This window comes from Muntiacus reevesi, chromosome 5 (assembly GCF_963930625.1).
Source record: "Muntiacus reevesi chromosome 5, mMunRee1.1, whole genome shotgun sequence".
Lineage (NCBI taxonomy): Eukaryota > Metazoa > Chordata > Mammalia > Artiodactyla > Cervidae > Muntiacus > Muntiacus reevesi.
The window spans coordinates 53,839,902-53,858,734 of NC_089253.1; the positions used below are offsets into that span (position 1 = coordinate 53,839,902).

Here is an 18,833-nt window from a genome sequence, read left to right on the forward strand (position 1 = left end):
TAATTGCAGTGATACAATTTTACAAAATGGAGTTCTCAGTGGAAAGTGTTATCTGATAAAATATTATTTCTTCATTTTTAATATAGAATAATAAGTCTATTTATTCAGACTCCTTTATTCAACTTAATTTATACTAGAAATAATTCCATTGAAATCTTCAATCCTGTCTTATTCAGGTATATCTTAATTGGCTCAGCCAATAGTTATTGTGAGATCCAAGATAAAGGAGTTGGCTGGAGTGATCCTCTCCCACAATGTATAAGTAAGCAAAGACTCTTTTTGACTTGATTATAAACTTAAACTTTATTACAAGTTAGGTAATAATAAAACTCATGTCCCTCATTGTTGCTTCTTATACACTTCATTAGAATTTGCATTATGAATGTTAGATTTGTAAGTATGCCTTCCCTCATTATTTCTTCCTCTTCACTCATCTCAGTTGCCAAGTGTGAACCTCCTCCAACCATTAGTAATGGGAGACACAATGGTGGAGATGAAGACTTCTACACATATGGCTCTTCTGTCACCTACAGCTGTGACCCTGACTTCTCAATGTTAGGCCAAGCCTCCATTTCTTGCAGAGTGGAAAATAAGACAATAGGTGTCTGGAGTCCAAGTCCTCCTTCTTGTAAAAGTAAGTCATAATGATGAATTTTGGTTTGAATTATTACTTTAAAAGAAAAAGGAACATAAAGGTATTGGGGGAGGTGAAATTTTTCAAAGAAAAACTAATTATTTCAATGATGCAGTCATTAATTTGGTAAACTGATACTTATGCTGTACCAGCCTATGGTAACAAATAGCACTGATATGATGGAATCTCATTTTACTGAAGCTTTTAAAAGTTGAAATTTGTCTTTTCTTGTGTATTTTTAGAAGTCATTTGTGTTCAACCAGTGGTTAAAGATGGAAAAATAACCTCTGGGTTTGGACCCACCTATACTTATCAACAGTCTATTGTATATGCCTGTGATAAAGGTTTTCGGCTTGAAGGCAACAGTTTAATCCGTTGTGAAGCTGATAATAGCTGGAATCCTCCTCCTCCCACTTGTGAACTCAGTAAGTACGGACCATGAAAGAGTTTCAATGTTTGGCATCTAAAAATATCCAGAAATATTATTGGGAGCATACTTACATGCCTAAGCCCATTTGAATCACACTAGAAGTTTAAATTTAAATCAATCTTTTTTTTCTTGTTGAAAAAAAGAATTACAGTATATTGTGCAAGGTCATATAACATCACAAAAAGCTGTCACACACAGTTGTAAAGGTTGTGTATACTCCACCCCTAAAGATAGAGGTTAGCATTGTAGAGGTTGCTCTACAGTAAACTGTTTATTGTATGTTTATTTCAACAATTTTCTTGCATTTGATAGAAAATTGCTTTGTTCTAACAAAGATCATATGATAAATGTTTTAAAGATAAACAGTAAAGAGTCCTGAGGGAAAAAGATCTTTTTCTAACTTATACAAAATTTTATATGGATTAACTATCAATATAATTCTCATACTCTGAAGTTATAAACTCATATGGATCCCTGAAAATTATCTTAATAGTAATAATAATAACTTGATGCTAGTATAGGTTTATAGCAAGAATTAATTCAATGAATTCTGTCCAGAATTGTGGGCACTAGTATTATCCTCATTTTACAAATCAGACATCCATTATTTGAAATGTCCAGGTTAGGCAAATCCATAGAGAGAGAAAGTCTTTTAGTGGTCTCTAGGAACTGAGAGAAGACAAGACTGGCGGGTAACTGCTAACAAGTACTGAGTTTATTTTTGGTTAGTAAAAATATACAAAAATTGGCTAGTGGTGATGGTTGGAGAACTCTGTGAATATACTGAAAACCACTGGATTGTGTACTTTAAATGGATGAATTTTATGTTACATGACTTGTCTCTCAAGAAAACTGTTTAAAAAGACCCTTACCCTTGAAGATGAAAATATAATAAATGTCCAAATTGACATGTTTGTATTATATTTCCATATTGTGAACCTGTATTATCAGGAAAGAGTGAAGATGACAAGACACATATTTAGGCTCAAAAGTCACTTGGTATTTGATTTGTTCTTGACAAATCCTTCAATGATAATATTCCTGATGTCATCTGGATAAGATGAATGGCTCTTGTTTGTTTTCTTCTATCAGTCAGGAAACAAGAAATTTCGATGTATTTGCCTGGAACATTTCTCCAGCCATACCTACCTAGCAAGCCCAATGCTTCAATTCAGAGACTAAAGTTTGTGATGTAAAATGAAGATGAAAAAGAATTCACATTTTAAAAAGTTGGCACAACACACAGAAATCACTTGTCAGTGCCCCTAGTAAGAACCTCTCCGATGCCTTGCACATTTGGATGCCTGTCCTTGTGTGTTTTCTGGTGAGGCTGACTCATCAGCCATGGTACGCTGGTTCCTGGCTGAACGAGGACTTGCCACCCTTTTATATGATAGACTCGTTGATCACTATTTCATCCCTAGTGAGAGTGAGTGTACTTTCCCCTTGTTCTTTCTTTATGAGCAGATGGTTGTGTTGGCTTACCACACATCCCTCATGCTTCGTGGGGAAGATATGGCTACCGGATACAAACAAAGCAGGAAGTGCATGATATTGGGACTGTATTGAACTACAACTGCAATTTGGGCTATAAGCCAAAGGCAGGTGGACCTACAACTGTGACTTGTCAGAGTGACTTGAAGTGGAGCCCATACATAGAATGTGAGGGTGAGTTTCTTTTTTTGTAAATCTTTTTGTATATTAAATATTCAGTATGAGCTTGATTTTTCATCTTAAATGGATGTAATTTTTTCCTCAAGATAAATTTAAAATTATATTAATTGAACTGTATATTGAACTATTATTGCCAGAAGGGACCATACATTTCTTGGAGTTTGAGCTGAGACATTATAATCTTATCCTGATTCAGAATCAAATGAGGTACAAACACAGAAGTCAAATATTGTACAGATTAAGTATTAGCTCCAGTATTGGTAAAGGTAGAATGTAGAATACAACTCAACCATTGCTTGAGTCAGACCTCCATCACAGCCCTTTCCTCCCCAGTGTAGACTCTGGGGTGCTTGGCAGAGGAAAGTCTATGAAGCAGTCATGAACTCAACCAACTGCAAAGTGACTTGTGTCTCCTGTCTCTTGAATGGTGGGACTGTGGGCTGAATGACCTGCCTCTAAAAGATAGACTCTGATCCCTGACTCAGTGTTTTTGCCTCAATAGGATAGGAAGGAGACTGTCTCTTGTCTCACTTGAGAGTAAGTGAGGGGCTGAGAGACATGGATGCAATTTTATGGGACTCTGCAATTGACAACATTCATTTTTATACCCATCTATGATGTCTATGGGGTCGCACAGAGTCGGACACGACTGAAGTGACTTAGCTTAGCTTAGCTTATGAGACTCTTGCCATTTTAGAGGTGAAGACACTGAGGTGCAGAATACAGGGAACTTTATTCTGTAGACTGGAATTGGAAAAATATGTGAAATGCACAAATAATGATAGCTCAGTTGGTAAAGAAGTCACCTGCAATGCAGGAGACCCCAGTTCGATTCCTGGGCTGGGAAGATCCGCTGGAGAAGGGATAGACTACTCACTCCAGTATTCTTGGGCTTCCCTTGTGGCTCAGTTGGTAAAGAATCTGCCTGCAATGCAGGAGGCCTGGGTTCGATCCCTGAGTTGGGGATGACCCCCTGGAGAAGGGAAAGGCTACCCGCTCCAGTATTCTGGCTTAGAGAATTCCATGGACTATATAGTCCACGGGATCGCAAAGAGTCGGACATGACTAAGTGACTTTCACTTTCATGAATAATGAAAAATGGTAGTTCACTTACTGAAAGATTATTTGTTTCACATTAGGAGTTAAAGTTTAATTGCAGTCATTCAGACTCATTTTGTGGAAATGAAATGAAAAGACCTTAATATCACTGGATTAAAATATCGTTAATAAAATCTTTTACCACCACTTAAATAAAGTATTGGAAACAAATGAGCTGGAGTGCTTTAGCAAATCAGGGGCTGGGAGAACAGATTTGGCATCCCTGTTATCCCCATCTCTCTTCAGTGATGAGACCTTCTTAGGGGGAAATGAGATTTAGCCATAGGAACCTCCTCATAGTGATTTTACTATTAGTCTTCTTTTATATTTTTTTAGAGGTATGTTGCCCAGTACCAAACCTGAATAACAATGGCAGAATCACTCTACTTGGAAGACATAGCGATAGAACTCACTGTACCTATTTCAGTGGAGATGAGATTTCATATAAATGTCATAATAAATATACGTCTTATGCTACATGCACAAAACATGGCACTTGGAGTCCTAGAACACCAGAATGCAGCCCAGGTAAGACCTTATGGAAACACATTTTTTAAAAGAAATTTTTCATATCAAATTGATGGAGATTATAATTTTTTTGCATTTTATTTACCAACTTTTTAGTGAATATATTTAAGTTTTGCTATCTATAGTAAAATTCAAATTTTGTTTTTTTGTTTTTTTTTAAAACTTTTATTTTGTTAACTGTGTAACCAATTAACAATGTGGTGATAGTTTCAGGTGAACAGCAAAGGGACTCATGTATATATATCCATGCTCCCCAAACATACTTCCCATCCAGGCTGCCACATAACATTAAGCAGAGTTCCATGTGCTATACAGTAGGTCCTTGCTGGTTATCCATTATGAATGTAGTAGTGTGTCCATGTCCATTCCAAACTCCTTAACTGTCCCTTCCCCCATGATTCCCCCTGGCAACCACAAGATCATTCTCTAAGTCTCTTGGTCTGTTTCTGCTTTGTAAGTTCGTTTGTATCATTTCCTTTTAGATTCCACATGTAGGTGATATTATGTGATATTTCTCTTTCTCTGTGTGACTTACTCCACTCAGCATGACAATCTCTAGGTTCATCCATGTTGCTGCAAATGACCTTATTTCATTCTTTATAATGGCTGAGTATTATTTCATTGTATATATGTACCACATCTTCTTTATCCATTCCTAAGTCAATAGACATTTAGATTGTTTCCATTTCTTGGCTATTGTAAACAGTGCTACAATGAACATTGGGGTGCATGTATCCTTTCAGTCCATGTATTCTCCAGATATATGCACAGGAATGGGGTAGCAGGGTCATATAGTAGTTCTATTCTTAGTTTTTTAAGGAACCTCCATACTGTTCTTCATAGTGGCTGTACTAATTTACATTCCCACGACAGTGTGGGAAAGTTCCCTTCTCTCCACATCCTCTATAGCACTCACTGTGGAGTTTTTGAAAATGGCCATTTTGATTCTGTAAGGTGATATCTTATTGTAGTTTTGATGTGCATTTCTTTAATAATTAGTGAGTCTGAGCATCTTTTCATTTGCCTTTTGTCCATCTGTATGTCTTCTTTGGAGAAATGTCAACATTTGGGACTTCTGCCCATTTTTGGTTAGGCTGTTTGTTTTGATACTGTTAAGCATCATGGGCTTTTCATAAATTTTGGAGACTAATCCCTTGTCAGTCACATAAATAGCAAATATTTTCTCCCAAGCTGTGGATTGTCTTTTTTTTATTGTTATTTTTCATTTACTTATTGTTTCTTTTGCTGTGCAAAAGCTTTTGAGTTTAAGTAGAGCTCATTTGTTTATTTTTGTTTTTCTTTCCATTATTCTGGGAGATGAATTGAAAAAGATATTGGTGCAATTTATGTCAGAGAGTGTTCTGCCTATGTTTTCCTCTTGAACTTTATAGATTCTGGTCTCACATTTAGGTCTTTAATCCATTTTGAGCTTATTTTTTGTCTATGGTGTTAAAGAAGGATCTAATTTTACTTTTTAATATGTAGCTCTATATGATTTTTCTCAGCATCATTTGAAGAGATTGTCTTTCCAACTTTGTGTAGTCTTGCTTCCTTTGTGCCTAGGTTTTATCTGGGTTTTTTATCTTGTTCCATTGATCTATATTTCTACTTTTGTATGAATATCATACTTTCTTGATGACTGTAGCTTTGCAGTGTAGTCTGAGGTCAGGGAGGCTAATTCCTCCAGCTTTGTTTTTTTTTCCTTAAGATTACTTTGGCTAATCAGGATCTTGGTGTCTCCATGACAAATTTTGAGACTTTTTGCTTAAGTTCTGTGAAAAATTCCATTGGTAGTTTGATAGGGATTGCATTGAATCTGCCTTGAGTAGTATAGCCATTTTAGCCATATTGATTCTTTTAATCTACAAACATGGTATTTTTTCATCTGTTTGTGTCTTCTTTGATTTCTGTCATCAGCATCTTATGGTTTTGGGGGTGCAGGTCTTTTGTCTCATTGTTGTTTAGTTGCTCAGTCATGTCTGGTTCTTTGCAACCCCATGGACTGCAGCATACAAGACTTCCCCGTCCTTCACTATCTCTCAGAGTTTGATCAAACTCATGTCAGTGATGCCAAGCAACCATCTCATCTTCTGTTTCCCCCTTCTCCCCCTGACCTCAATCTTTCCCAGCATCAGGGTCTTTTCCACTGAATCAACTCTTTGAATCATGTGTCCAGAGTATTGGAGTTTCACCTTCAGCATCAATCCTTCCAATGAATATTCAGGGTTGATTTCCTTTAGGTTTGACTTGTTTGATCTCCTTGCTGTCCAAAGGGCTCTCAAAAGTCTTCTCTAGCACCATAGTTTGAAAGCATCAGTTCTTCAGAACTCAGCCTTCTTCAAGGTCCAAATCTCACAGCTGTACATGACTACTGGAAAAACCATAATTTTGACTAGACAGACCTTTGTCAGCAAAGTAATGTCTCTGCTTTTTAATATGTTGTTTAGGTTGGTCATAGCTTTCCTTCCAAGGAACAAGCATCTTTTAATTTCATGGCTGCAGTCACCATCTGCAGTGATTTTGGAGCCCCCCCAAATAAAGTCTCTCACTGTTTCCATTGTTTCTCCATCTACTTGCCATGAAGGGAGGGAACCGGATGCGATGATATTCATTTTTTGAATGCAGAATTTTAAGCCAGCTTTTTCAGTCTTTTCTTTAATTTGTCAAGAGGTTCTTTAGTTCCTCTTCACTTTCTGCCATTATGGTGGTGTCATCTGTACATCTGAGGTTATTGATATATCTCCCTGCAATCTTGTTTACAGCTTGTGAGTCATCCAGCTCAGCATTTCACATGAAGCAGTCTGCATAAAAGTTAAATAATCAGGGTGACATATAAATATACAGCTTTGACATACTCCTTTCCCAATTTGGAAGCAGTCCGCTGTTCCATGTCCAGTTCTAGCTGTTGCTTCTTGACCTCCATATAGGTTTCTCAGGAGATAGGTAAGGTGGTCTGGTATTCTCATCTGTTTAAGAATTTTCCACTTTGTTGTGATCCACAGAATCAAAAGCTTTAGTGTAGCGAGTGAAGCAGAGTATAAGTTTTTCTGGAATTCCCTTCTTTTTCTATATCCAATGGATATTGGCAATTGGACCCCTGGTTCCTCTGCCTTTTCTAAATCCAGCTTGAACATCTGGAAGTTCTCAGTTCATGTACTGTTGAATCCCAGCTTGAAGGATTTTGAGCACTACCTTGCTGCCATGTGAGATGAGTGCAATTGTGCAGTAGCTTGAACATTCTTTGGCATTTCCCCTCTTTGGGATTGAAATGAAAATTGACCTTTTCCAGCCCTGTGGTCAGTGTTGAATTTTTCAAATTTGCTGACATATTGAGTCCAGCACTTTCGCCATATCATCTTTTAGGATTTGAAATAGCTCTGCTGGGATTCCATCACCTCCACTAGCTTTGTTTTATAGTAATGCTCCCTAAGCCCACTTGATTTTACACTCCAGGATGTCTTCTTAGGTAGGTTTATTCCTATATATTTTATCCTTTTTAATGCAGTGGTAATGAATTGTTACTTGAATTTCTCTTTCTGTTCTTTTGTTGTTAATGTATAGTGAAAACAGAGTGTTTGTCTTTCTCTGTTTGCCTTATTTGAGTCAGCTTACTACTCTCCAGGTTCATCCAGGTTGTTTCAAATGGCAAAACATTTTTTTTTATGGTTGAATTATATATATATATATATATATATGAAATAGTGATTATATATGTATCTATATTCTTTTTCCATTCATCCGTTGATTGACTGCTTGCTTCTGTATCTTGGCTATTGTAAATAAGACTTCCATGAACATCGAAAATGATGGTGATTATTAAGGGAAGGTTTCAAACTAGGTAAAAAGCCTTGGACTGGTTGGCCTTGAGCATATGGTAAGCCCTCACCTGGAGTCCTGGAGAAACTGGTTGCTAGGGGAATCAGCCCAGGATCGTTTCTTGTGTCAAGCAATGGGGATTCTGAGATGGTGGAGTCTGTGAGGGTCAAATATAGCTGTCTTGAGCCAAGGTCATATTCAAGGTAGAGCTAAGAGTTTTCATTCTTTTAGCCTTTCTACAGAATGGGGAAACACACACACACACAAAAACCAAAAATCCTCAGTAAATTTGCCTCTAGCCTTGGGAACAGAATGACAATTTGGGTGTGAAACCACTGTTCTAGTTCAACTTCAAGAAGATTGTTGACACACAAGTTGGAATGGTTCCAATAGCTTACGTTGCAAAAAAAAAAAAAAAAAAAAAAAAACTTCAGATTTATAGTTTCCTTTGTAAAAACAAGGGAGGTATTGGAGTTTACCTCAAGACCAATTAGGCTTTGGCAAGACACACAGGAGGCACACTGGAGCATTACCTTTAGAGGCAGGGAGAGGAGTGTAAGCCTGTGAATGCTTAGAAATGTGCAGAGATGTTTCTGATGCCCGCAAGAGGCAGAGAGCCTCTACATTACTTTGTTTAATATACATCCTCTTAGAATTCCACTGTGGCTTGTGTTCTATCCTTGACCATTTACCATCTTTTTATCTTCAGATGCAACTTTAGAGATGACAGCATGATACCTAGAGTAGAGAGAACCACAGAGAATGAAAGACCTCATTCAAGAATTTTAAGATGTATGAGTGCTTTTATTGATAGCTTAATAATCATTAAAAATGCCATACCCAGTTAGCCCAGCAGTTTCTTCAGCTCAGAGTTTTGAGCACTGATGAATGGATTGTGGAAGAACTCTGTGATTTCAATCTAACTCTCCTGAGTTTATGTAAAGATTTGCTGTTTCTATTCCAACCCACTGTGTATCAGCCATTTGTGAATTCAAGCAGAAAAATTGCCTGTTTTCTTGTACTTTTTCCCATTTTGTTATTTTGTACAGACTTTCACAAAGTAGTATTCTCAGATAATAATCAAAGTCATAGTTTCATGTTAAAAACACAAATTATTATATGTCTTATTGGTTAAAATTTTGTGGAGGTTTTATTAATTGGTAATGCAAAAAGACCAGAAGTGGCTTTTTATAGACCACTTTTAGGCTTCATGAAACCATTATGTGATAGAAATAGGACTATGGTTAAATTTTGAATGAAAATAGGACAGTTTCCCTTTTTGCTATTTGTATTTCATATCTCCACCACTCCAGATAAAGGATTTAAAACTCTGCATGATGCCAAAAGCTCAGGCTCTGTGTACTGGTGCAAATTGGATCTTGGAGATAGAGTGTTGGGTGAAGCAGAAAAGAAAAATTTCATTGCTTTGCCAGGTAAAGGGGGACACAGCAGGTTTGTGCCTCTCAAAATTGTGTGTCCCAACCTGAAAGGATTTGAGGAGGAATTTTATAACAATGGTTCAAGGGTGTGCTTGCTGATAAGATTAGAGTGAATTCAGGGCCTCTACTCCCTCATTTGGTCTTAGGTGATCCTTTTTTACTAACTTTTTATTTTATTTGTAGGTTTGGCCAATTGACAATGTTGTGATAATTTCAGGTGAAAAGCAAAGGGACTCAGCCATATATATACATGTTTGCATTCTCCCCCAAACTCCCTTCCCATCCAGGCTGCCACATAATATTGAGCAGATTTCCATGTGCTATACAGTCAGTCCTTATAGGTTATCCATTTTGAATATAGCAGTGTATACATGTCCATCCCAAACCTCCTATCTTCCCATCCCTAGTTTGATGAGCTTCTTTGGTTCCTTTAATGTAGCCTCTGGTGGTCTTTCTCTGGTAAGAAGAATGCTATCATCTTGTTCTTGTTGTTCAATAATTAAATCATGTCCAATTTTTCCTGACCCCATGGACTGCAGCATGCCAGACTTCTTCCCTGTCCTTCGGCATCTGCTGGAGTTTGGCCAAGTTTGTATCTGTTGAATTGGTGATGCCATTCAGCCATCTGTTGCCCTCTTCTCCTTCTGCCTTCAGTCTTTCCCAGCATCAGGGTCTTTTCCAATGAGTCAGCTCTTTGCATCAAATGTCCAGAGCATTGGAGTTTCAGCTTCAGTCTCTACAAAGAGTATTGAGGATTGATTTCATTTAAGATTGACTGATTTGATTTCCTTGCTGTCCAAAGGACTCTCTAGAGTCTTCTCCAGGACCACAGTGCAAAACCATCAATTCTTTAGTACTCTGTCTTCTTTACTGTCCAGCTATCACATCCATACATGACTACTGTAAAGACCATAGCCTTGACTATATGGGCCTTTCTTGGCAAAGTGATGCCTTTGCTTTTTAACACACTGTCTAGGTTTGTCATAGATTTCCTGCCAAGAAGCAATCATCTTCTAATGTCATGGCTGCAGTCCCCATCCACAGTGATTTTAGGGCCTGAGAAGGGAAATCTGTCATTGCTTCCTTATTTTCCCCTTCTATTTGCCATGAGATGATGGAACCAGGTGTCATGATCTTAGTTTTTAAATACTGAGTTTTAAGCTGACTTTTTCACTCTCCTCCTTCACCCTTATTGAAAGATTCTTTAGTTTCTCTTCTCTTTCTTCCTTTAGGGTGGTTCTTGCACATATTTGAGGTTGTTGATATTTCTCCTGGTAATCTTGATTCCAGCTTATAACTCATCCAGTCTGGCATTTCACCGGATGTGTTCTGAGTATAAGTTAATAAAGATGGTGACAGTAAACCACCTCATCATACTCCTTTCTCAATTCTGAACCAATCAGTTGTTCCATATGGAGTTCTAACTGTTGCTTCTTGACCTGCATACAGGTTTCTCAGGAGACAGATAACATGGTCTGGTATCCCATCTCTTTTAAGAGTTTTCCACAGTTTGTTATGATCCACATGGTCAAGGGTTTAGTGTAGTCAGTGAACTAGAGGTAGATATTTGCTGAAATTTCCCATGCTTTCTTTATGATCCAGCAAATGAGGGCAATTTGATCTCTGGTTCCTCTGCCTTTTCTAAACCCAACTTGAAATCTAGAAGTTCTCTGTTCACAAATGCTGAAGCCTAGCATGGAGGATTTTGAGCAAAACCTTATTAGCATGGGAGATGAGTGCAATTGTCCGGTGGTTTGAACATTCTTTAGTACTGCCCTTCTTGGGAAGTGGGATGATATTGACCTTTTCTAGTCCTGTGGCCACTGCTGGGTTTTCCAAATTTGCTGACATATTGAGTACAGTACTTTAATAGTGTCATCTTTTAAGATTTTAAATATCTGCTGGAATTCCATCACCTCTGCTAGCTTTATTGGCAGCAATGCTTCCTAAGACCCACTAGACTTCACATTCCAGGATGTCTGGTTCTAGGTGAGTGATCACACCATTGTGGTTATCTGGGTCATGAAGATCTTTTTGTATAGTTCTTCTATGTATTCTTGCCACCTCTTCTTAATATCTTCTGCTTCTATTAGATGTCAGTGGGAAGCTGACATCTTAAATAGTTTAAAGACATTGTTATGTATCCTTGAGGCAGACCAAGATTGCCTCAAGGCTCTACTGTTTCCTGGTTGCCCCTCCCTTGTCTTTTCATCTCTTCCTTTCCCAGATTAATACTTGTTAGAATCTGCCCTTTGGAGCTAGGGGAATGTCATGGAGGTTGGAGGTGTGTTCCTTACAAGAAACCAGGGACAGAAGAGCTTCTGTGCCCAGGAGCCCCACAGGATCCTGATCAATTTCATGTAGAAGAAAAAAATGCTTATAACTGTGCAATCATATGGTCAGATCTGAATCCACACTTTAAAAAAGAAAATGTTAAAAAAAAAATGTTGAATAAAGCTGGCACAAATTCTATAGCTCCTGACTTACTCTCACTAAAGCCAACTGCTGACTTCTTAAAGACAGGGAGGGGTGCAAAGCTCAGCACCCAGTAGCTTTCAGTCTCTATCTGCTAAAATGAAAGGATAGAAAATCAGATCTTGAGATAAGGGTCATTCTTCCCCTCCTTACATTTTTGCAGTTTAAGTGCTGGAACTAAAGTGTTACTAAAGAAGAACAATCTAGAGGCAGATGAAATTATTAAATTTAACTTTGATTTCTCCTCTTGGAAATCTACTTAGTTCTTCTGAAGTGTGTGTGAACTGAGAAAAGTTTCCAATACCAGAAATTTCTCTTATTCTTTGGCACTTTTATTTTATTTATTTATTTATTTATTTATTTATTTATTTAATTTATTTATTTATTTTTTTTCAGTGGGTTTTGTCATACATTGACATGAATCAGCCATATAGTTACACGTATTCCCCATCCCGATCCCCCCTCCCACCTCCCTCTCCACCCGACTCCTCAGGGTCCTCCCAATGCACCAGGCCCGAGCACTTGACTCATGCATCCCACCTGGGCTGGTGGTCTGTTTCACCATAGATAATATACATGCTGTTCTTTCAAAACATCCCACCCTCACGTTCTCCCCCAGAGTTCAAAAGTCTGTTCTGTACTTCTGTGTCTCTTTTTCTGTTTTGCATGTAGGGTTATCGCTACCATCTATCTAAATTCTGTATATATGTGTTAGTATACTGTAATGTTCTTTATCTTTCTGGCATACTTCACTCTGTATAATGGGCTCCAGTTTCATCCATCTCATTAGAACTGATTCAAATGAATTCTTTTTAATGGCTGAATAATATTCCATGGTGTATATGTACCACAGCTTCCTTATCCATTCATCTGCTGATGGGCATCTGGGTTGCTTCCATGTCCTGGCTATTATAAACAGTGCTGCGATGAACATTGGGGTGCACGTGTCTCTTTCAGATCTGGATTCCTCTTTGGCACTTTTAAACCTAGAAGTTCCCATACCCTGCTCAGTTGTGAGTATGTTGGTCTCAGGACCCCCTGGTTGAAACATGTGGGCCCCCTCCCAGGACACCTGGTACTAGGGAAATGACCTTATTATTGTGCTGTGTGTGGATCAGTCACTGGATCAGAGAACAAGCTTGACTTTTGTCCCAGTATCAAGGATGCTTCTAATATCATAGCATAATAGGGCTTTGGATATCCTCAAGGACAGATTTCCTCCTTGGATAATGGAAATTAGAACAATGAACTTCACAGGGGGATAAATATTGGTAACTGTTGTGACTTCCATCAAGAAAGAGGAAATATACCATTGTTCTTTCCCTACCATGCATGTCTTTTTCATAATTTGCTTTTACAATGTAAGTTTAGAATTTAAGAAATGTGTAATGGTGGTGATTTGTCTGATCTGATGTTTTTATGTGTTGTATTTTTTTTTTTTTACCTGCTTCATTTGTACAATTTGAACACAGGAAGCGAACTTGCAGTGAAAATCCTTTCCTGCAGCATCATTCAGTTGGAAAAATGAAAAAAAGCACACACACCCCAACAAAAAACACACTAGGTTAAAAGCTTGTATACACTGAATGTTTTTTAAGTGGATAAGTTTGTTAAAAAATACTGCTCCTTAGTCCAACTTTCTCTTTATCTCCCATTATTTAATCCCATTCTTTGACTTTGCTGGTTTCCCTCCCTTTTCTGAATCAATGAAAATGGGTCACATCTAATAGATAAGCTAGGCATTTCAATTATTACCTTTTGTTTCTTGGTATTTATCCCTTGGACTGCAAGGAGATCCAACCAGTTCATCCTAAAGGAGATCAGTCCTGGGTGTTCATTGGAAGGTCTGATGTTGAAGCTGAAACTCCAATACTTTGGCCACCTCATGTGAAGAGTTGACTCACTGGAAAAGACCCTGATGCTGGGAGGGATTGGGGGCAGGAGGAGAAGGGGATGACAGAGGATGAGATGGCTGGATGGCATCACTGACTTGATGGACATGAGTTTGAGTAAACTCTGGGAGTTGGTGATGGACAGGGAGGCCTGGCGTGCTGCGGTTCATGGGGTCGCAAAGAGTCAGACATGACTGAGAGACTGAACTGAACTGATTTATTCTTTTTTCTTCCTTTCTTTCTGGTCCATGTGCCTTCACCTACTACAGTATAAACCCGCTCAAATCTATTTGAACCTGCCTTTCAGAGTTTACTTCTTTTCTTCCTTCTCTACCTTCTATACTCTGGAACATCATCATGCCATCTAGTCTTGCTTATTCAGTAGAATTAACATGATGCCACTGATGTCCTGTATCAAAGTGCTATTCTATGGATGTCTGCATGGTCATGATATCTTCAGAGTCTATTATGACAGGGACAGAAGTGTTATCACAGCCAAGGACTAAAAATGCAGATGGATGATCTTGACCTTTCCATAAGTATGCAAACTGCTTGTGATGTTCTTTTCTGACAGGGCTGGAAAAGGAGGCCAGTGCTGAATCAGTGGCATCACTTATCAGAAGACATGTTAATCTGCTCTAGCAAAGATACTACGTGTGGTACAGAGGCTGCAATGCTGTTGCATTTTTAGTAGTCTACTGTAATTCTCCAGAATCCTAAGTTTTCATAGTAGACAGACTTATGAAGTACATGGGGATATGATGACCACTCTTGCAACTTTAATTATTTAAGAGTGACAGATATTTCTCCATTTTCTCTACACATTGGTAAATGATATTTAAAAGAACTTATCTTCTTTGCCTCTAAGGGAAGGGTATAGGTCATATCAATGACTTCTATTTGGTTTTCTTGGATAGGACAGTCTTACACCATAAGCCAAGGACCACTATGGGGATTAACGTAATCACGTGGTGGAGTTTCCTGTATGTGTGTGGCACATCTACTCCAGCTTACTCACTCTTCTGAATCACTTAATCACTCTCTCTACCACTTGCCACAGCAACTCCAGCATTTGAACCTCATTGTTGGCATCACATTTTCCATGCCTCAAGGAGGCATCTTAGGATAGTACTATAGATACTATCATCCATCAGTTTATATTTTACTGACATTTCCAAAAGTGTCAAGTGTTGCTCAGTCATGACTGACTCTCTGTGACCCCACCAGGCAGCCCACCAGCCTTCTTTATCCATGGAATTCTCCAGGCAAGAATGCTGGGGTGTGTTGCCATTCCACTCCCCAGAGAATCTTCCCGATCCAGGGATCAAACCTGGGTCTCCCTCACTGCAGGCAGATTCTTTACCATCTGAACCACCAGGGAAGGTGTTTCCAATGACCTGTTCTATCTAAACTTCTCATGCAGTGTGTGTGGGTCCTGACAGTGTTCCCTTTCACACAGGCACCCAGCACCGTGCAATGTCTATTGTTCCAGCATGGAAGCCATCATTTGTATTCTTTCTATAAGCTCTTTCTGAACTATTTTAGAGGACAGTGAGTATATTCTTGGGAGGATGGATGGACTGGTTTTATTGGGAGCAATGAGTCAGAGACTGTGGATTTATCTTTCATCTTTAGTTTCTCCCATATACACCTCTCTGCATTTAGCATGAAAGCAGTGGAGTGTGACACCAGTACAGTGTGACTTTGACTGAATTCTGTCTTCCTGCCAAAATGGCTCCTAAATAGCGTCAAGTTTAGTGAATTTTTGAAAAAAGGAAGCAAATCCTAAGTGCTTGTCAGTCCATTGTAACTTTCTATGGTTTCCCAGCCTCAGGCCTTCAAGAAGGCAGCTCGAGTCTTGAGTTTGGCTGAGTGATTGGATGGGCCGAGAAGACAGAAGGACAGACGGAAGCCTCCTTTGCCACACAGGTTCTAGGAAGTGTTATTATATGCATTCTGCATGCCGACCTCTTTTCACTTTTGTGTCTCACCTCAAGATTGTGAATCCCCTCCTGGCATTGCCCATGGACAGCGTAACATAGTCTCTACATACTTTGAAAATGAAGCTGAATATAAATGTGATGAAGGGTACATCCTGGTTGGAGCGAACAGACTCTCCTGCACTTATTCAGGCTGGTCACCTGCAACCCCTCAGTGTAAAGGTAACTCTGGCTCCCTCTTCATTTTAGGGGCGGGGATGGGGCTATCATCAAAGGATTGAGAGCACAGTTTTTTTCCCTGTGAGAGGCAGCAAAAAAAAAAAACAAACCCCATTTGATTTGACTTATTTAAAATAATCACTATAGTCTGATGGTATCCAAAGCAAAAAGCTCAGAGGGCACACAGAATATTAATCTCCCCTTCTTTCTCCCAGGTACAAAATTCAGCCTTTGTGAGGCAGCCCCATTTCCCAGTTTCTTGTATATTTCCAGAAATAGTCTGCAGACGCTACATTCTATCTGAGCGTAGCTGTGGCCTGCAACAAAACTTTCATGAAAAATTGGTCTAGAATGTAAGCTCCAGTGGGCTGATGCCAAGCATTGTGAAATCACAAGCATTTCCGTCAGAGCCAGTGCAGGGCACCAGGTGCTCACCATGTAGCTGTGTGGTGAGGGACTCCTGATTTTCCAGCTGTTATGGGGACAAGAGGTCAAAATCAGGTCTGATTATTGCAGGCACACAGGTTTAATATCACTTCATCATCAACAACTTCAGGGATGATTTGCCACCGTTGTCTCCTTTACACACAGGAGAATAATAAGCAAGAGGAAAAATTTTTTATCTATTGTCTTACAGGAATCAAGATATAAGATACAAGCTGATTTGATAGTTGAAGATTTGGGGTCACATACCCTTTTTATATTCTGTCATGCTATTTAAAATTGTCATATCCTTTAGCAAGTCACTTAACCTCTCTTTATCTCACTTTCTCTTAGATAAAATAGTGAGATTTTAATAAGATAATCACATAAAGATCTACCCCAAAGTCTGATAAAGTACTAACCCAATGCTCAATAAATATGCTAATGAATATTATTTTTCTCCTCAAGATTAAAAAATAGGTAAAACAATTAGCAACACTTAAATACAGTTCATTCTTAGTACCCTAGGCTTGTATGTTTTTTCTTAGGTCTGTAGCTTGCTTAAAATTATGATTCCATTGCAGCATTGTGTCTGAAACCAACGATAGAATATGGAAGGTTATCTGTGGAGAAGGTTAGATATATTGAACCTGAAAGAATTACTATCCAGTGTGAGTCTGGCTATCGTTTGGTTGGTTCAGAAAATATCACTTGCTCAGAGGACAGAACCTGGTCCCCAGCGGCGCCCAAGTGTGAGTGGGTAAGTCACACAATTTGAGGTAGTGTTTGTGTTATTAAACCCCGAAGCACTGTCCTGCCAGCAAAGGAGATATCTGACTTGTCAAGATTCAGTCATTCAAAGGAACTCTCAGTTTTGCTTTGAAGCCTTCTGGTCAGATAGGAGATGCAGTTTTCCTGCTCTCACTTGTGATCAGGGAAAACTGAGCCCCTTTGGAGTGGAGGTCTCAGACCTGGTAGTACTGACTCCAGACTTTTCTAGAGGATTTGATATACTCTTGTCCCATTTCCGGATGGTCACAAGTAGTGTCTGATCCCCCAGAAGCTTTCTGGGAGGCTGCCTCAGAGCAGAGTTATATTTCTCTCAGGAAGATGATGGTGGGAAACAAGGTGTATCTGGTTTTCCTGCCCACCCACCAGTCCTGGGGTGTGTCTTGGTCCTGAATCTGTAACCCTGCCTGTTTCTACGTGAACTATACCCCCTACAATCGGGAGAGAAGTGTTTCAAGCATACTCATCATGTGTTTCTCCTTTAGGAGTATCCTGAAGGCTGTGAGCAAGTAGTCGCAGGCAGGAAACTCTTCCAGTGCCTCTCAAGGCCAGAGGAGGTGAAAATGGCCCTGGAAGTGTACAAGCTGTCCCTGGAGATTGCACTCCTGGAGCTTCAGATAGATAAGCCAAAGGATGCCTCTCTGGAAGTATCAGAGAGGGAGAAAAATGTGCCTGCTGCCTTTAATCCAATATAGATCACTTCAGTTAATCACCTTTACCATCTGTTTATGCCATCAATTGTGGTAATAGTTAGCTAGAAAGAATAATTTGTTAACATTTAGTTCTTTGAGATTGTAGAATTATTCACCATTTTCTGACTCATTGTTTTTGCTTTTCTGGCTACATTGTACATATTTTTTTTTTTCCCATTAAAAATTAACATATCCAACCGCATTTTGTCTTCAGGGTCATTAGGACTCTGTGAAATGAGGTCTGAGAATAAACTGATGCATAAAGTTGATACATTTATTTTACTGTAGAGACCCTGGACATAGGGACTTGGGTTTATACCAATACATTTTTCTGCATTGCCTTTACACACAGTTCTGCATATATAGGTCACTCAGGTGCTCAGTATTTAAACATCAACACACCCCAAATGCTTTGTTCATTTTTGCCCTTTTGAAGCAGGCATGCCTTTTTCTAAGCTCCATGCACTTGGCCTCTGCCCCAGTAATGCATGGGGCATTGCCTTACGAGAAGGACATTCTTGTCTGTGTCGGTCTCCTGATTCCATCCTCAGCAACAAACTCTGAAAGTTTGACGAGTGGAAGCCAACCCGGCAGTCACCTTTGTGCTCCTAAGTCCTTGATCTGGCTTGGTCCTTATTTTCCTAAATAGAAAGAAAAATGGCTTGAGCAATTGTTTCCCATCTGAGGAGAAACCTTATATCAATCACTTTTATGTCTCAGGGTGTTTGGAGACTTTTATTCTTTGCACTAACCACTTCCTCCAACTCTTGCATCCTCTGAAATC

The 18,833-nt window shown here is 39.0% G+C and overlaps 1 protein-coding gene across 6 annotated transcripts in view; it reads left to right on the forward strand.

Annotated features, from left to right (window-relative positions):
- LOC136168958 (C4b-binding protein alpha chain-like) overlaps positions 1-18,218 on the forward strand; it is a 68,310-nt gene extending 50,092 nt beyond the window's left edge. For all 6 annotated transcript variants that reach the window (XM_065936702.1, XM_065936703.1, XM_065936701.1 and 3 more), the window contains 8 exons: positions 177-262; positions 440-634; positions 877-1,059; positions 2,532-2,732; positions 4,173-4,364; positions 15,984-16,148; positions 17,153-17,328; positions 17,843-18,218. In XM_065936702.1, coding sequence (XP_065792774.1) covers positions 177-262; positions 440-634; positions 877-1,059; positions 2,532-2,732; positions 4,173-4,364; positions 15,984-16,148; positions 17,153-17,328; positions 17,843-18,052 — 1,408 coding nt within the window. In that variant the 3' untranslated portion in view covers positions 18,053-18,218. The remainder of the gene's footprint in view (positions 1-176; positions 263-439; positions 635-876; positions 1,060-2,531; positions 2,733-4,172; positions 4,365-15,983; positions 16,149-17,152; positions 17,329-17,842) is intronic.
- Positions 18,219-18,833: the final 615 nt, after the last annotated feature.